Source organism: Haliotis rufescens, unplaced genomic scaffold, assembly GCF_023055435.1.
Source record: "Haliotis rufescens isolate VD_foot unplaced genomic scaffold, xgHalRufe1.0.p SCAF_12, whole genome shotgun sequence".
Lineage (NCBI taxonomy): Eukaryota > Metazoa > Mollusca > Gastropoda > Lepetellida > Haliotidae > Haliotis > Haliotis rufescens.
In genome coordinates this window covers 6676164-6694744 of record NW_025963802.1, presented here as the reverse complement: position 1 = coordinate 6694744, position 18581 = coordinate 6676164, and the positions used below count along the sequence as shown (strand labels likewise).

The 18581-nt window shown below is 40.0% G+C and overlaps 1 protein-coding gene across 4 annotated transcripts in view; it reads left to right on the top strand.

The window, feature by feature from the left end:
• The window catches only part of LOC124141240 (endothelin-converting enzyme homolog), a 157285-nt gene that overhangs the window by 67356 nt on the left and 71348 nt on the right, over positions 1–18581 (top strand). The window contains exon 1 of one of the 4 annotated variants that reach the window (XM_048393316.1): positions 12897–13372. The exons of the other annotated variants lie outside the window; for them this stretch is intronic. Within the exon in view, the coding sequence (XP_048249273.1) occupies positions 13332–13372 (41 nt within the window). The 5' untranslated portion in view covers positions 12897–13331. Of the gene's footprint in view, positions 1–12896; positions 13373–18581 lie in introns of those variants that run through there. 4 annotated transcript variants of the gene reach the window in all.

The following is an 18581-nucleotide window of genomic DNA, read 5'->3' as shown; positions in this document are numbered from 1 at the left end:
TTCACCTCACCTACTTAATAGCACTGTATGTTGTTGCCTTAATTAAATCGTATGGAATAAATTATATTCATGTAGTAGAAATGATCAGATTATTATGATTAGGTTGTTTGATAACGGTAAATTAAATAAGGTAGAGGGTGAATGATGCTCAGATCGTCGCTAGTAATATCTTAGTTGTGCTACTGGTCAGACGGGGTTGTGTAGGAAGACCAGGAGTTGATACTGAGAGTATCCCTCTCTTTGACATGGTTATTGAAGTACTGAACAGTGTGTAGTATTGTGACACAGTGTAAGATCTAAGGGCAGTTAATGCTGATTGAAAGACAAAATTGCTTTATCTATCCTTCGAAACAGAGTTCGTGCTACCAAATTCATTTTTTTGTCAAGAATGTTAAACGTCAACTCCAGAGAATAGCCAGGCTTGATTATCCATTAAATCATATTCCTTTGGACGCAAAAAGCAAAATACCGGTGAAAATTATTCTTTTGAGAAATTATGTTTTCGTCATATTTGAATAAACGTACCACGTTAAAAATGCATTTGCTCAATTAATGTGATTTTAAGGTTAGTTCTTTTTAAAAGTTGGGTGAAGAAATTATTATTTATATAATCTCGTTTAGGTTTTGAGTGACGGTCTGGATCATGGCTACTTTTAAACCCCTACGCTAAAAAAATAACAGTATTCTTAAAACACAATTCATACGTGAAGATCCGGGGTAGGATAGGTCCTCAGGAACCCATGCTTGGGTGACTGTATTGGTCGAAAGAGGCGACTACCGGGATCGGATGGTCTAGCTCGCTGACTTTGTAGATTCATGTCATAGTATCCCAATTGTGTAGATCGATGCTCATGGTGTCAATCACTGGATTGTCTGGTCCAGACTAGATTATTTACAGACCTCCGTTAAAAAATTGGAATATTGCTGAGTGCGGCATTAAACAACTAACAAACAACAACATTTCATACGCCTCGACACGCCTACGTTATTGTCACGCTTAAAAGCAGAGTTGTCTCCCTTCTAACGTACTTTTAGCTGCATGTCAGGGTGTTTCTCCTGAACTATTTCAATAATAACATTCATCATAATATGTCAACGTTTTAAACAAAAACCGGAACCGACGCGCTGCAGTTTTCTATATAACAATAAATTGCTGGCAAACACGTTCAAAATCTATTTGATCAAAATTCTATTTTACCTATTATCAGTGATCAGACTCATTACGACAGATATCGTCAATAAAATACCCATTTTCCATTGAACCCTTACTGTGACATTATGTAACAATAATTGATTTTATAATCACCTCGCTAAATTATCCTATAACTACAATTGTGGTGTTTTCGTGCCTTTAAGCGACAAGGAACGGTTATTATTGGCGGTGCTTTTTTAACGCCGGCGTTTGACGCTGAGAGAATAAAGATTTAATTGATGGTCTTAAAATGCGTCTCAAGGTTGTTAGGAATAATGTATGACTCTGCTGTGATTTTCATCGATTTCGTAATCAGGTAATAATAAAGAAAGTCGGGATAGCGATTTTCCTGTGTCGACATTTTGCAATTAGCATCGTCCCGGGCGATCGATGGCATGGAATATACAATCTTATTACAGGTAGAATTTTCGGAGCTGAATGAATCGGGGCTATGAACCCTTCCCAGACAGACCGTTGCCTGGACCGCAGCCGTTTTTAATCTATTTAATCATTCCGAAAAAAAAATCCAATCATATTAGGAATTTTTTTTATGTGTTATATTAATTTCCAGACTCGAAAGTGATTTTATTAATGGTGACTACAAGCAGGCAGTAGTAATGATGGATTCCGTTTGTACATTAATATCAAAACATTCATTACGTTATGGAGACAATTAACAATAAATATATCACTCGCAACAGCTGATTAACAGCCCTGATTTTGCCAATTTGGGAAATACGTGACGTTTTTAATGTTATGAAATATCCCCCTTAGTGGTAATAATCGACCAGATTGATGAAATATCGCCGGTCTGATAAAATTAGCAAACACGACTAGGGTTACCGTTTTCAATCATTGCTTTATTTGGTATTGTTCTTTTGAAATACGACCCCGCTATCAGGAAGTACAATAAACAAATGACACGATGTTTCTTCATTTCAGGTTAGTTTCAATCAGTTATTGACAAAACCCTTAGGTTACTGCGATGTTGAAATGCAAGGCAACATGATTCTAACACTGATACGACCTCGTTACATATTTACTTAAAGGAAATGCAGGGACGTAATTTCGTTGCAACATTTATGCTTCCTCGCGTACATTCTGTGGAGCCGGACATAAAGAGTTAGACTTGTTAACGAGGGCGTTCCCTACAGATGCCCATAAAAGGAGTAAGCGCCACCATTCACTTTGGGGAGCTATCTGTGTCGCCTTTAGGACGACTCCTGCATTTGTACTTAAGACATATCTAAAGTCAACATCAAATTTGAATTTTACTATCATTTAACGCAATGGTCTACATGCAATTAACACTAACTGCAATTTAACTGCCAAATCAGCTCGTCTTTACGGCGTCTAGACGGTTTTATAGACATGCCTGCCGGATTGGTATTTGTGTTCATGGTAGCGAATCAGCATTCCCCTCTTGTCGTATGGAATAGCGCTGACTCTCAAGTGATGGATGTGTGTATATTGTGAGTGGGTGAGTGAGTTTTGTTTAACGCCGCTTTTAACAGTATTCCAGTCATATCACGGCGTTTCAGTTTTATGTGGGAGGAAAGCCCCTAGTAATGCAGGTCTTAGACGTTTACCACTTCGGTGAAACCCATGAGCACGTATATGGTTCTGACAAACCTAGAAACATAATCGGGGCATACCGGGATTCGAGTGTATATTGTGAGTGAGTATATGATGTTTGACGCCTCAATCAGTAGTATCGCGATGCATATAAAGTTATCTATCCCGGTAAGGAAAACTAGAGGTCGATAGCGTGAACAATTATAGTGTGAGTGAGTGAATGCTGTTTGACGCCGCAGTCAGCAACATCGCATTGAATGTAAAGTTATCTATCCCGGTAAGGAAAACTAGAGGTCGATAGCGTGAACAATTATAGTGTGAGTGAGTGAATGCTGTTTGACGCCGCAGTCAGCAACATCGCATTGCATGAATAGTTATCTATCCTGGTAAGGAAAACTAGAGGTCGATAGCGTGAACAATTATAGTGTAAGTGCGTGAATGCTGTTTGGCGCCGCAGTCAGTAGTATCACGGTGCATGTACAGTTATATATCCTGGTAAGGAAAACTAGAGGTCGATAGCGTGAACAATTATAGTGTGAGTGAGTGAATTATGTTTGACGCCGCAGTCAGCAACATCACGGTGCATGTACAGTTATCTATCCTTGGATGCGACAGTGCGTAAACATCAAGGACAAAGTTTAGAGCTGTTATCTTGGTGGTCAACATCCAAGTTTTATACTACATTGTAGACACCCAATCCACAGTTATTACTTCAGGATGAGCATGTGTTGGGTGAGTGGTAGCGTGGGATCTGACATGATATTCAATATATATTGAAGAAACAAATAAATATCCAACACCTTATATTTTTTCGCTTATTGCTATCGAAATTGGTGGCGGTGAGGTAACCTCGTGTTTAAAACGTTCGCCCTCGTTCGATGTCCCTCATAGGTACAATATAAGGTAGAATCGGCATAAGACCCTACGCAGAGCAGAGACCGTCGGTCTGTGGCCTCTGCTCTGGGAATACTCAATGTCATGAAACTGTCATGAACATTGATGACATATTTGTCAATTAATATTGGCATCAACAACATGTGACAAATACAATTTAAAGCAGAATTTACACATTCAAAATGTCCGCGTACCAGATTATCTAAAATATAGGTCCGTATTTGCTATACTTTCAGCATATCGATTCCTAAAATTGCAGTAATACTGTTGATACCGTCCCCAGCAATCCAGCTGTTATGCGCGGTATCCTAACACAGTGCTCCCGGTCCAGATCAGCCGTCTTCGCGAGTCTTCCTTGTTATCATTTCTCATGTTGAACTATTTCCAAACATCATCATTGGCATGCCTCTCATTGTCCCTCCGACTTCCCCCGAGGGAGGGATTCTCCTTCTCTGCCTGGCCCAGGCCTCGTCTGCCCCCTCACCGTTCTCAAGCCTGCAGTCGACTGTTCACTGTTTGTAGAAGGGTTGTTGATTAACGCTGACATTTATCATCACTTACCACTGCTCGTAGAATCCGCCCCCTGCGCTGTCAGCGTCGTCGGGGGTCGGGATATAAACTGCCTCCCCAGATATGTTCCAGTCGTATAGGCTGTGGTATGTTGGTCAACATGTTTGTGGGTCTATGTAGTGTTAAAACACACACACACAAACACACACAAACACACACACACACACACACACACACACACACACACACACACACACACACACACACACACACACACACACACACACACACACACACAGACTACCATACCTATGTAGTATTATATCTGTTCAAAACGATATATGTACGTCTATATAGTGTTATATTTACACAAGACTATATAAGTACGTATATAGTATTATATATACGCACAAATGTCAGTTCATATATATATATATATATTATGTCTACAAGACTTTATACGTACGTTTGCGTAATACTTTATATACAAGACCATGCGTCACTTCTAGTCAATCCAATCAGTAGGCCTGACTGCACTCTCTCTTCGAAAATTTGAGTGGTGGCAAATCGAGAGGACCCCGACCATGTATGTAATGTATTGTTTCTGTTGAGTTGCATTGTATGTGGACAATGATTAGTTGTCAGGAATGTATTACTAGTTAATGTTAGCAGTGGAGAGGAAGTCATTATATTGAGATGCTCGAATTATCTGTAAACTTCCGGAGTAGCATGGATGGACAAGTGGAATATTCTGTGATGTTCAAGTGACACTAGACTGGCTTGGAAAGTTCTGGAAACTAGATGGACTATATAAGTGAAGCGGGCAGGTGATATTACATCAGGACCAGCTTTCGTGTGAATACCTCTTTTCACCCCTGATTCTCAGCCTAGGCCTATATCGAAAGCTTGACCACTGTTACGGCGGGGTGATGATTATTCTTGTCATTGTCATTTCCACTGCTCTCACGTGTTATACTGCCATTGAATATTGTAGTACCACTCTTTGTCCAGTAATTTGTATTAATTTGTAGACCTAGTTTATTATATAAACAATTTTTGATTGTATACCATCAGTTGGTTGTTTGTTGGTTTCGCACTAAATTCTATTACGTACAGATTCCTAGGTTAACACATTGTTTCAATTTGGGAATCGGCACATAACAATACAATACCATATATGTACATCTGCATAATATTATATACACAAGACAATATATGTTCGTCTGTATAATGCTATATATACAAGACCATAGATCTAAATCTGTCTCGTGATATTATACTCTATGGCGCTGGACCAGCTATAGACACGCCGACGCGAAACGCTGGCCCAGCGACTGATTCATATTTCTTTAATGAATAGCTTGAGTCATTTGAGCCTTCGATAGCGTCCGAAGCGTAACACCTTTTTGATTACATTTAGACGAGTGAACTCAAAATCGAGGCAGTAGCCATAGCCTTTGACATATACCCTCAGTGGAGATTTTGATACGTTAAATGCTTCTATTAACCGTATTGCCTATATTGTGAGCCCGAGCCCTTACAAACTTCACTCCACGTTTAGACTGAAGCCTCTATTAGAAATAGAAATCGGAATTTATTCCTCATGTATCTCGAACGAGAAGGGACTGCTTAGTACGTTATACTTTGTGGTCTTCTTTAGTTACTGTTTTCTGACAGGATCCCAGCTGTTATTTAAAAAAAAGTTAATTATACCAAGATAATAGATGAAATACGGTACGGATCTTAGTGATGTCTGTGTGCTCACAACATCATCGATGGTGGTGAGTTTACTTCAGTTGGGTGAAGAGTTGCTTGGATGGTGAGTGGTATCGAGTTGGTTGAGTGGTTAATAGTCTTGGGTTGTTTGGGTGGTTTATGGTTTTAAGTTGGTTGGATAGTTTAAGGTCTTGAGTTGGTTTGGATGGTGAGTGGTATCGAGTTGGTTGGATGGCTAAGGGTCTTTAGTTGGTTGGATGGTTTAGGGTCTTCGGTTGTTTGGGTGGTTTAATATATTCAGTTGGTTGGACGGTTAAGGGTCTGGAGTTGGTTGAGTGGTTAATAGTCTTGGGTTGCTTGGGTGGTTTATGGTTTTAAGTTGGTTGGATAGTTTAGGGTCTTGTGTTGGTTTGGATGGTGAGTGGTATCGAGTTGGTTGGATGGCTTAATGTCTTGGGTTGGTTGGATGGTAAAGGTCTTGAGCTGGTTTGATGGTTAAAAGTCTTCGGCTGCTTGGGTGGTTTATTGTCTAAGCTGGTTGGATGGTTGAGGGTTCTTGAATTTGTTGGACGGTTAAAGGTCTTGAGCTGGTCGGGTGGTTAAAAGTCCTGGGTTGCTTGTGTGGTTTATGGTCTTGAGTTGGTTGGATGGTTTAGGGTCTCGAGTTGGTTGGATGGTTTAGGGTCTTGAAGGCGTTGCGTGGTCCGGGGTCTACAGTTAGTTGGGTGGTGAGTAGTCTTAAGACGATATTGAATGCTCTTTAGATGGCTTGGTCATGCGTTATTTCGAGAAGGCATGAGTACATCAATACATCAGTCTGTTGCGTGTTCTTGAGTTAGTGTCTGCACTTGTCTGCAGTAACTTGTCTCGAGTTTGCAGCGGGATGGATGGGTCAACGTTCATATCTTGGCATAGAACTACGTAATGAAAGCTCTCGAAATGACCAAACTATTCTTGAAACGTGTCATGGTTTGTTTCTTTTGAAAGAGTTAGTGAGTGAGTTGCATTTTACTCTGAGCACCTACGATCGAGCACGGGTATGGTGCTGACAAACCAAGAAACATAATCAGGGCGCATCTGCGATTCAAACCAACAATCAGAGATTTCTGGCAGGCAAAAGGGACACAACTCCACACAACGAAGTCCGGCGCATTGTGAACAACCTGTGCCATGTTCTCTTGATGCTTTATTCAACAACTGACGCACTTATGAGACGATAAACAGACATTTTAAAAGAAAGTGAAAGCTGCTCGAAAATATCTTCCAAGCTGATCCTGTCATTACCTAACCCTTCTAACATTGTTAGATTGTCAGTTTCAGAGCCAAAAAACAAATGGTGCGTTAATAATTTCCGCAGATGATAGATTTTGGAATTGCCACTGAATGTCAAGTCAATTCATCAGAAAGATTAATGTACTATTGTTTTGACAGGTTTAAATTTTTCAGACTGTTTTTGTATCATGCCGAAATGAATTTCTGTGGCGTGCTGTCAATTTGCGGCCTGTCCTATTTCCGTGAGGAATACATTCAGAGAAAATAAATGTTATTATTTAGAAAACTGGTAGTACATCTGCCTTACGTTTAAAGAGTATATTGCGAGAACGGACACTTAAATATATATATATGGCTCGTGTAGTCATATTGAACAGGGTGTGACTTATTCCATTTGGCTGTCCCGGTTAGTTTGAGTCATTCCATCCTAAAATAGCTCCGTCATTTTGTCTGTGACACTAGTCGCTCATTACAATAGACAGCAAATCAAAACCATGGAACATTGTCAATCTTTAAAAGGGCATGCTCTTATAGTTTCAGAGCTTTGTAAACAAGGACAACTTATCGAACTTGTGTTTATGTGTTGTGTTTCAATTATCCTGGTTCGATTCTCGAAGTAAGACTTTGGTCAACGATTCATTTGAAATATGGCACACCAATGATTTCTTCAGGGCGAAAAAGTTTTGGTTTGATCCGGTAAATAATCCAGTTTGGATATCATTCTATATTGTCAGAACTGTCCGGCTTTTAACGGGAGAGTGATCTCCCCTTGGCAAAACTGTGCCGCCATTGTTGCTAAAATGTTCGAGTTCAGAAAAAGGCACCTGTTGCCCATGTCAATTTGAAAAGAAGCTGCACGTGAGAAAGACCTGTATTTATTAATGGTCACATACAAGTAGGCAAAATGTGACGACCGCGATAGTTTCATACGTTGTAGAAGAGACAGGGCATTGTCGATATCCCAGCCACTCCGTTGCTACGTCAATGCTATTCGCGGCTTTAAACGCTACGCACTAAACTCCGACATGCCGTCGTTGCCTCTGCCGTCACGATTATGAAATCACTGGTAGTTAGTGTTGCATATTTGAGTCATATGTAGAAATGCTAATATCCCAAATTACGTTTAGATGAGTTACTGTACGTCACCTCAATCAGTGCAATGGAAGCTATGTTAGAACAAAGGCCACCACGAAGAGATAATGGCTATACTTGAATAGCGTGATTGTCGTAATTGCTGGGGATATGTGTCGAATGTACGAGTCACGGGTATTGATTATGTATTAATATACACTGTTTTACTGAACCCGATAATGTAAATTGTTCATTGAGAAATATCAGATTCAAACCATTTAAGGTTTCAGCTCAGTCGGATGTCTCTAAATAGATAAGATCTGATGTATGTGTCTATCGGTGATTATGGACCCCAGCAATATCTATCTGCCTGCCTGCCTGCCTGCCTGTCTGTCTGTCTGTCTGTCTACATCCATCTATCCATCCAGCTCCACCTATCCTTCCATCCATTCATCCATCCACCCATTCATCCATATGGATCCAAGCAATATATATGTATCTGTTTATCTATCCGACTCGAGCGGTGAGTTTCCTCGTTCTCCAAGGCCGTGGAACGTTGATCATACATCCCCGTAAAACAACCCACAAACAAAGCATCTGCAATCCTTCCCTTCATTAATCTGCTAACCATCGTCATCTATGTTCTTACATGCCTCTACCTGCCAGTAACTGTCTGCCAATAACTGTCGGTGTGTATGTCAATCACAAAACCCTTTTTCACCAAAGATGATACTTTTCCATACAACAGAGCTATCACCTGGAGCACAGTCATGTGTGTCTGGTGATTAAATGGTCCTATTTCTTATGTCGGCGCCGAACTGAGTGATCCATCCCTCGATGGCACTAACTCGCAGTAATCCTCTCTGCACCAGTTGCAATATGGACAATTTCGTTAGAACTCATCAATCGTGGTGCGTGTCGTAATCGTTGATGATTTCCACACGCTAAAAAGAATACATTGAATGTTTATTCGATTTATAAGGACACTCAGTGGGGAAGTCACAGATTCGGCGAGCTGAATGGAACCAAGTTCGGTCGATCAATCATGCTGATCCAGCAGACAATGTTACCTGATTTGATTCCAGATGCGAGTTTGAAAACACGTGATCGATTATAATTGGTCCCTTTGGACGTCACGTGACAGTTGTTGCGGGTAACGGTATGTTTGATAAAATAACTGGGTCTTAAATCAGCTAAAAGCAGCTTGGTTATGAAGCGTGTTGTGGAATTAAAAATATTGTAAAGCTGCACAAAAAAGAAACAATGTATTTAAGTGAAAATGACGTGTCAGTCTGTGTTCTTGATTACTAAGTCCTAAAACTCCCGGGAAAATCAATTCAGTTGATTAAAACATCCAAAAAGTTAATATAAGTTATTGGATATGACTTGTTTTAGTCTGTTGTCAGGTCGTTCATTATAAAGAACCGTTTTTTTTTTAAAATCTGATTAAATCATAAGTATTCTGTATGATAGAGTACAATGTGTGAAGCCCATTTCTGGTGTCCCCCGCCGTGATATTGCTGGAATATTGCTAAAAGCGGCGTAAAACCATACTCACTCACTCACTCACTGTATGATAGAAAAGGTGAGTGAGTTGGATTTTACGCCGCTTTTAACATGTTAATGCTATTATCACGGCGGTTCAGTCTGATGTGGGAGGAAAGCCCGAAGTGATGCAGGTCTCAGACGTTTACCATGATATCAATATCAAGGAGCAAACTATGCAAATGTATTAATATATTATCTGTTAATGATTATATTAATATATGATCTTGAATTGTAGATTTAACAGAATTTCAAATTTACAAAATTGCAATTGATTGTAATTCAACTGTTGCAAAATAACGGGATCGAATAATTCTTGACATAAAAATCACTAGTCTAAAAAACAAATTACACATAAAATGGATGGTTCTCTGTTGTGCACAAGCGTGCGCAAGACGAGATCATGAAATATACATATATAACATAATCATGATTGGATTCAACATATTCCCCTCAGCGCCTGAGGCATTTTATTGTGCAGTGAATCAATTCCGCGCATCGAGTCCACGTGCCACTCTTCTTGTCCAGGGTATTAGGTTTCCCGATGGGATTTTAAGTTCAAATTAAAGATTACGACAGAGTTATTTTTAGATCGCGATCCAGCTATGAAAGTGTCTCTTTTAAACAGCCATAAAACGTTGGCGTTTTTCATTGACAGTGGAAATATAGTCCAGGGCGACGTCTATAACACGCACGAGCCCTAAATCTGAATACTCGTGAAAATCTCATTCTCACTTTGCGTTCTGGAGTGCGCGCTTTAAGATGCGCAGTTCTCGGTTTCTTGCATTTGACCTTGTTTTTTTACATGTGATTCGCGTGTGTGTTTTTCTTAGTGGCATAACCGTCGTTACCTGAATGCTTTGTGTATTTTATTTTTGTTACGGTTGCCTAGGTAACCAGATGGATGCAATGATCCAGAATGACTTCGTGTCGTTTTATCAACAGCTATGATAAACTGGTTATACATAAATAAATAACAGATGTCTAGTATATAGCTGTTGTGTACTTTTGCATTTCGTAAGCGCTAGCTAAAAAAACCCCACATACTTAATCTAATGTGTACAGATTGTATTACACCGCAATATTATTGCATCGGTCTATAAATTATCGACTTTAGATAAGACAAACCAGAGACTGATACCATGAGCAACCACCGCATAGTCTAGGTTCGATGATATAATCTGAAAGGCCGCACAAAGGAGAGACTGCTCCAGGAATATGTAAATGGAGGATGTGTGCAGTTGTTTAATCCTAGGTGGATATGTGGTTGGGGTCAAGGGAAGAATGGTTCCATCCTACAAGCAATCACATCTTTGTATATAGAGTGAATATGCTTGATACGTTAACAAATATGACATTACAGACAACTTGGGATATAACGAAATCGGTTTTAACAAAGTGAATGGTAATGCCGGACTTAGGCTACTGTTTATGTGCATAGATTATTTAGCCGAAATCGAATTGTTTATAAAGGTTCCATGGTACACTGGTTACATGTGAACGTGAGTCTCGCATTCTTAAAAAGTCCAAAAGTTTAAACCCTATTCTTTTAGCACGAAACAACCGTTTAATTGTTCACTGGTATGTACAGACATCAGACGCTGCGATTTTGAAGTGTTACAGTATATATATTTTGTTATGCTGACGTAAGTGAAGGGAAATGGACGAAACGATGATCGTTGACGGTAACTGAGTTATCAAATGTGATTTATATTCTCTAGTTTTAAGCTTTTACCAAGCAGGCTATGGCTAATTTAACGCTACTTTGCCACATTCTGAGACACTTAGGGCGCAACGTAGGCACTTAAATCGTACATCATTATAAGTGCATGTGTAATCAACAATCTGGAGGGCCAGGGACAGAAATGGATATGCCTGTAATAACGAAAATCTGACATGTTTATATTCATTACCAAAATATGTAAGGTCTTTTAAGAATTGTGTTTTGTAAAGATAAAACGAACGTTATTATGTTGTTTTGCCCAGTTCACGAAAGTGTAACTATGTACCTTTTTAAATGTTTCTTCCGTGGTTTTATCAATACGTCGGTCTAAACTAGGGTAATAATTCTGTAACTGACATCCCCCCCCCCCCCCCCTCGCTATAACTAAAAGAAATTTTTTTTAAAGTTACATATTTCTGGCACGAGTTTAGACCGACAAAACCACAAAGGTCTGGTGTATAAGAAGGCTATCACAAACAGGGTGAATCATTTCCTCAGACAAGGAATTGTTTTTGACTATCGGGCAAGGATTGATGGTGACTGGATTTTATTAAATGATAGATTTTTAATGTACTGTACTGTTGAGATTGCTGTGCACCGAAATGGGTCATATTATTCTAGCCTACTACTTCACAAGCATTGATATGTGGATCCCAGTTTCGTTATTTACGAGGACTGTAGTGTAAGCTTGATAAAACACTTACTGGCCATAAATATCAAAACAGACATGAGAGATATCTGAATGATGTCAGCGCCACCTTTGAGTACCCAGAGCTGTCTCACATCCGCTCTCAGGGCAATCCCGCTTCCAGATGAATGAATAGAACTTGTCCGGTTCCTTTAAAACTGATCCTACTCGTCATGCGATTGTTTGTCTGTTTTTTGTCTGAAACGTGAATTCTATCATCCAAGAGTGTTAGACACATCACAGGACTGGGCTCTCCTGGCTGCAGGCGAGTTTTATGGACCAGCGGAACATGCGAACAAGACCATTAGCCATATCATGGCTAACCATTTTCATCAGTTACATGGGAGTAATTCTTCGAGTGAAATCTCTCTCTTGTAATGCTGAGTTCAATATCCCTTGTTTGCTGGCATTATGGATAATTCCCCGATACACATTTAGCGCTGTGTTAATATTCGTCGCTGGATTGCATATCTCAGTGTGCCTAATTGGACTTATTTACTGCTTATTTATTCTGACCTTACCAATAATAACTCAACCTGACCTTTCCAAAACAAATGAATGCCTCAGAGCTGGGACGTTTTTTTTCCTTCACAGCTAAAAATACTACCCTTTGCAGGGTAGTGAGTGGCAATATTGAATTGGACGGGGAATTGATTATTCCGATGTTGGCTACACCTGTGAGAAATCATACCCCACACCATTCAGTGACGGATGACTTGGCTCTGTATATATATAACAAGGAAGTATTTCATATCGGCGAGTAAAGAGACAACACCAGTTCATTACAAGCCTTTTATGTGCTCTTATACGGACAAGCATTGTTTATCGTCCCGTCTGTCTGAATTACCCGGCGAACCTGTCCGTCAATCATTGACATGCCGCAGTCAATGAGCGTCACGCGGTCTGTGATTACCTGAGCAGTGAACGCAGCTAATCTACTCGATGCAAGCGGCACAGGTGAGAGAGATCCGCTCTGTGTAATACACGGCGCTCCAGCCAGCCAGCCGCGCTCACAATCTCAGTGGTGAGAGAGGAAGGTGTGTGCGCGTGTGCTTGTGCCCTGCACGTGGATTACGTCACTCTAGTGCCCGGATGCAGGAAGTGGGAAGTTGTTGTGGAGTACGTACCTGTGCACGGAGTTAAATATGGAGATTAACAGCGCTTTATCCACGGACTGTGACGCCATGTGAGTACATAATGCAGTATCGACAGACCCAGCTATGGACTGAAAGTTTAGCCACATGTGCTTACTCATAGCCACGATGGGAGCCTTGATAGAAACACACGTGGTTGTAACTATGGCGTTTAATGCAGGAACGTCGTCGTAGTTAGACCTTCCTGTATGTAGCTCATGATTCACGCATGAAGTTTGTGTGTGTATGTTTTCTCAGCTATAATGCAGATCAGTTTTAACGGTTGATCTCCAACACACTGCTATCATTTAGAAGCGCGTGCACGACAAACAGTATGTCATGTGTATTTCGCTTGTAACAGTAAACCTATATATAACAAGTTTCTTGTAAGCACTTGTGCCACAAACAATGAATTGCATGTGTATTTCGTTTGTAACAGTGAACCCATATATATTTCGTTTCATTTAAGCACGTGAACAACAAACGATATATTGCATGGGTATTTCGTATGTAACCGTGAACCTATATATAACACGTTTCGTTTAAGCACGTGAACCACAAACAATATATTGCATGGGTATGTCGTTTGTAACGGTGAACCTATATATAACATGTTTCGTTTAAGCACGTGAACCACAAACAATATATTGCATGTGTATTTCGTTTGTAACGGAGAACCTGTATATAATACGTTTCGTTTAAGCACGTGAACCACAAACAATACATTGCATGGGTATGTCGTTTGTAACAGTGAACCTATATATATCACATTGGCCACAAAGATTATGTCATGTGTATATTTCGCGCGCGCGCACATGTAAGTTATTATAGAAGCCCGTGAACCACAGTCTAAATTCGTGTATTTCGCCTGTAACAGTAAACACATGATATACATGTATGCAGCATCTTATGATTTGAGTTGATGGCATTTAGCATCCATTACGCCCACACATATATAATCGGTTACAAACAGTATACACATTATAGGTAAATTATTACTATATGTCGGGAGATTCGACTGTAAATTAACTTATATAAGTATTTATACAATAACAGTAGATAAGACTAGTCATAAAGAGTACTGTTGTTGGACTTTTAGAAATATTGTATTCTTACAGCATGATAACCTGTCAGGAAGTATTTAGTGTTTGCAGTCTAAGACATTCTAGCGATCCCCTAGATCTATTTCACTGATAAGGCACATTCATATCTAGTTACCACGAAGTAGCTGAAAGTTAGATTTTTTCGAGATAAGCGTGTTCGACATATCAGTCTTTTTCGACATAACTGTATTAATTTGAGTATGTAATCTATAGCCGAGACTGTAAGAACTTCGACAGGAAACCAGGTCGAATACATGTTATTTAGTTGGAGGTAGTGACCAGGAAGAGATACTCTCGAGTTATGATATTATTACACTACATAACTCCAGCACAGCTTCAAAGTGGCTGAGTAGACGTTTAACAATTCATCCACTGGCCGTAAAACATGTGTTCTAAGTCACAAGTATCATGTTTACACTATTCGCATGGTTAGACTATCTATCCGAGTACTAAAAGTTATGTTTTCAATCTATTGCTCAACTAAAAAAACGCACTTGTTCGATATAACATCACTACCTCGAAGATGATTTTTAGAATTATTTTGTTTTTAAAACGCAGGTTATTATTTGGTGGTGATGGTATGATGGTATATAAAACATCCGTAGCCTTAACGCTCTTCCATATTTGCACGTGTACCTTTATTTGTAACGACCAGTATATCACAAAGTCGCCAGTTGGCGTATTACTTGCAGCAACATATTGCCCCTTCTCGGGAAGAAAACAGTTCAGTAATATCATTCCCAGAATTACAAACGGGGGATCCCACCAGGCATACACGACTTGATACGCCTGTGAATGCACACAACATTAAACATACAAACCGTCCGAGAGACGCAATTGTTGGTGATAGTATCATACATAAATCATGTTGCCGTTCCCCTTACGTGTTATTAGAAGTCTGACAGTGGCCGTCCATGACTCTTTGAACATTATTTATTCATACAAACCACGCTAAGAATTGCGTTATTGCCGTTCATATCATGCCCGCCTGGGCGGTATTTACAAAAGCACTGCGTCCATTGACGAAAAGGGCGTAAGATTTTTAGCCGAACTAAAAGCTTGTTAAGAAACGCCGATGATTAAATCACTGTTTTTATGTTTAAGAGAGTGTAGAGGCAGGGTGTATATGTCTGTGAATAAATACCATTGACGCCTTGACGGGATGCTTGTTTAAATGGAAACATATGAAGACATGTTTTTAGGAAAATATCATCTCTATAGGTCAATGGTGTCAAGTGTTATCTGCTAGCCTTAGATATGATAACAGTTATCAGTCAAAGTTCAAGTTCATATCAGCCGGATGTTTGGTAGTCCGTGTGAATAATTATTATCTATATCCAGGTCTCGCGGTAAATTGAACTGAAGAAGACAAGTGTGAGGGTTTTCGTTTCAAGTTGATCATAAAGATGAGTTCAGATTGCCAATGTTTTATACTAAAGACACATGACGTCACCCCTGCAACAATGTGTAAACTGTAACTTGTTAAATATATCTTTACTGGGCTTTGGCTGTCTCCAAGTTGGATAAATTGAACTTTTCATATGTCTAAGTTAAAACGCGCCCCGTGTTAAACCTTACATACGCGTATAAGCAGGTTCGCCCCGACGCCCCGCTGCGTGTTCGCTTAGGTAGAGAGGCGGCGCGTTAGCTTAGTGGTTAAAGCGTTCGCTCGTCACGCCGAAGACTCGAGTTCGATTCCAATGTGTGAAGTCCATTCCTGGAGTAATTGCCATGATGAGGGTTGAATATCGTTATCCGCTGCACGAAATCTACATATTTGCAGACAATTGGATCCGAGAAGCATTTAATATCATTTCTGTCAATGACAAAATGTTCAGCTCCAGTGTTCAATAATTCCGTGTTTGGCTCATGCACAGTTGTCTTCAAATCACAGGGTCTGAGTAACAAAATTAGTTCCAGACCATGCAAATGGCAGATGAAAATAGAAAAAATATATAGTTAAAGCATGGTACAATAAAACCCTGTTAATCCGGATGGCACGCTTTAGTGAAACATTACGGATTAGCAGGTGTCATGGGTATTGGAAGGTGTTTCTTTGTATATAAGTAGACGTTCCCAAAAGTGATTGTCCCGATTAGCGGGGTCCGGACAAGAGAGATTTCACTATGTATACTTATTGTGTTTACACATGGTTGTCCTAGAAAACAGCATATTCCTTGCTTCTAATAATTGATTCCACTTTCATTTCCCTAAGTTAAAATGTTCGTTCGTCATACAAAATGCCCGAGTTCGAATCCCAATGCGCAGTGTGCGAACCAAACGGCGTTCAACATCACTTCACATTCACTCATGTGACTCCCATGTCCCCTTCGTGTCCTCAACGTTTACCCCTGTCTTATTTACCTTTTTCTGTGTATTCACCTGTAATCAATACACAACACCCCTGGCTCTGCTAAGCGTGCCAAACTTCCCACACCATTGTTTGCCTTTTCAGGTGAACATTTACCCAAATATCACAGCTGAACGCGAATGCCCATTTAGTGTCACTAGGCTGGTGTGACATAGAGATCATATACCATCCCAGTCAATACAGCGTGTCTGTTAAACTGCTTTCCGTTTTTGACACGGACTATGCACGTTGTATTAGGTGGTAGTATTCTAATCTGTATTCATTATTATTTGCTCGAGAGGAAGAACATATGGTTGAATAAGTACCGTTTGGTTAAGACGGCCTGACATCTCGTTTGAGCGAGTTATGCGATGAATCTGGTCTGTGGGGCATTATAACGGCTATCTGTTGTACTCGTCACTGCGAGAGAAGGGTTATCAGCGAGTGTGTTATATATAGTTCGTGAAAAATAATGTTAATGTTTAAAACATGTTTTTTTTCTGGATTTTTGGAGAAAGATCTGCTGAATATCCAAAATTCGGTTATGTCGAAGTTTGATGTCTATCTCGAATTAAGACACGTTTCTAACTTTGCCCATAATATGTTTAAATCTGTCTTTAATACAGTGTCATGCCAAATTTAGTACCCTCAGTATTACTCATCTACATAATTATTTCTCAGAAGTCATTGTTTTATGATAATTTAGTGTCATTCCTGATATGACGAAGTCGAATATATCGAACCGTCGACCAGACCTTTGATAATTAACGATCTTGTCCGCCAGAAAGCACTATACGGAATTACACTGGGTTTGACTTCGGTTTATCCTGAATACACCCTACCGATACACTTACGATACACTTACCTCAGGTATGAATACATATTACTAATGAGTCACGATGTGATATGTATTGTGATACTCATTGCGCCATTTTTGCGTGGAATTCTCCATGTTCGATGTGTCCCGACTAACAACATGCTGTTACTATGAACCAGTTTTTGTGAATGTGAACCCATGTTCTGCTCACATGCCTTCGAAGGACATGCTCACCGATGCTTACCCAGGACAGGATCACCTAGGACAGGATCACTCATGCTTACCAAGGACAGGATCACCCATGCTTACCCAGGACAGGATCACCTAGGACAGAATCACGCATGCTTACCCAGGACAGGATCACCCATGCTTACCCAGGACAGGATCACATAGGACAGGATAACCCATGCTTATCCAGGACAGGATCGCCTCTGCTTAGCCAGGACATGATCACCCCTTCTAATCCCGCCCTACCGATTTGCGTCTGGGTAACCCAAGTCCACGTATCGTCAGGTCTAAATTCGCGATGCATCGATGCATTCGGTGCAAACGCGAACATCCCACAAAATACTTTGAGGTCAGTTTCGATGAAGAGTATACCATAGCGTTGTGATCATCATTACACGGTTCCAAATCCCAAACAATATAAAACTATTTACTTTTGTTCTGTAATTTACAACATGCAGACATTGAGTATTCGCATTGTCCTTTGCTATAGACAAGGAACACATATGTCTCGTTATAAAGTTGTTTTGTGATGAAAGTATGCCCTGTAACTACCCTTAAACAAGGGTAAGATAAGAAACCCCATAACACATGGTAATTTACAAGCAGGTGCGTGGCTTAAGGCTAGGTTCAAAGTTGTGTCCACATAATCATTATGATAAGATCCAGTTTGTGTGGAAGAGGAGATCATTTTCAATTACAGATATGAGTATGTCTAGACCAAGTCCACATGGCCTGGGATATTCCAAGTCTTATCAATTTTCTTG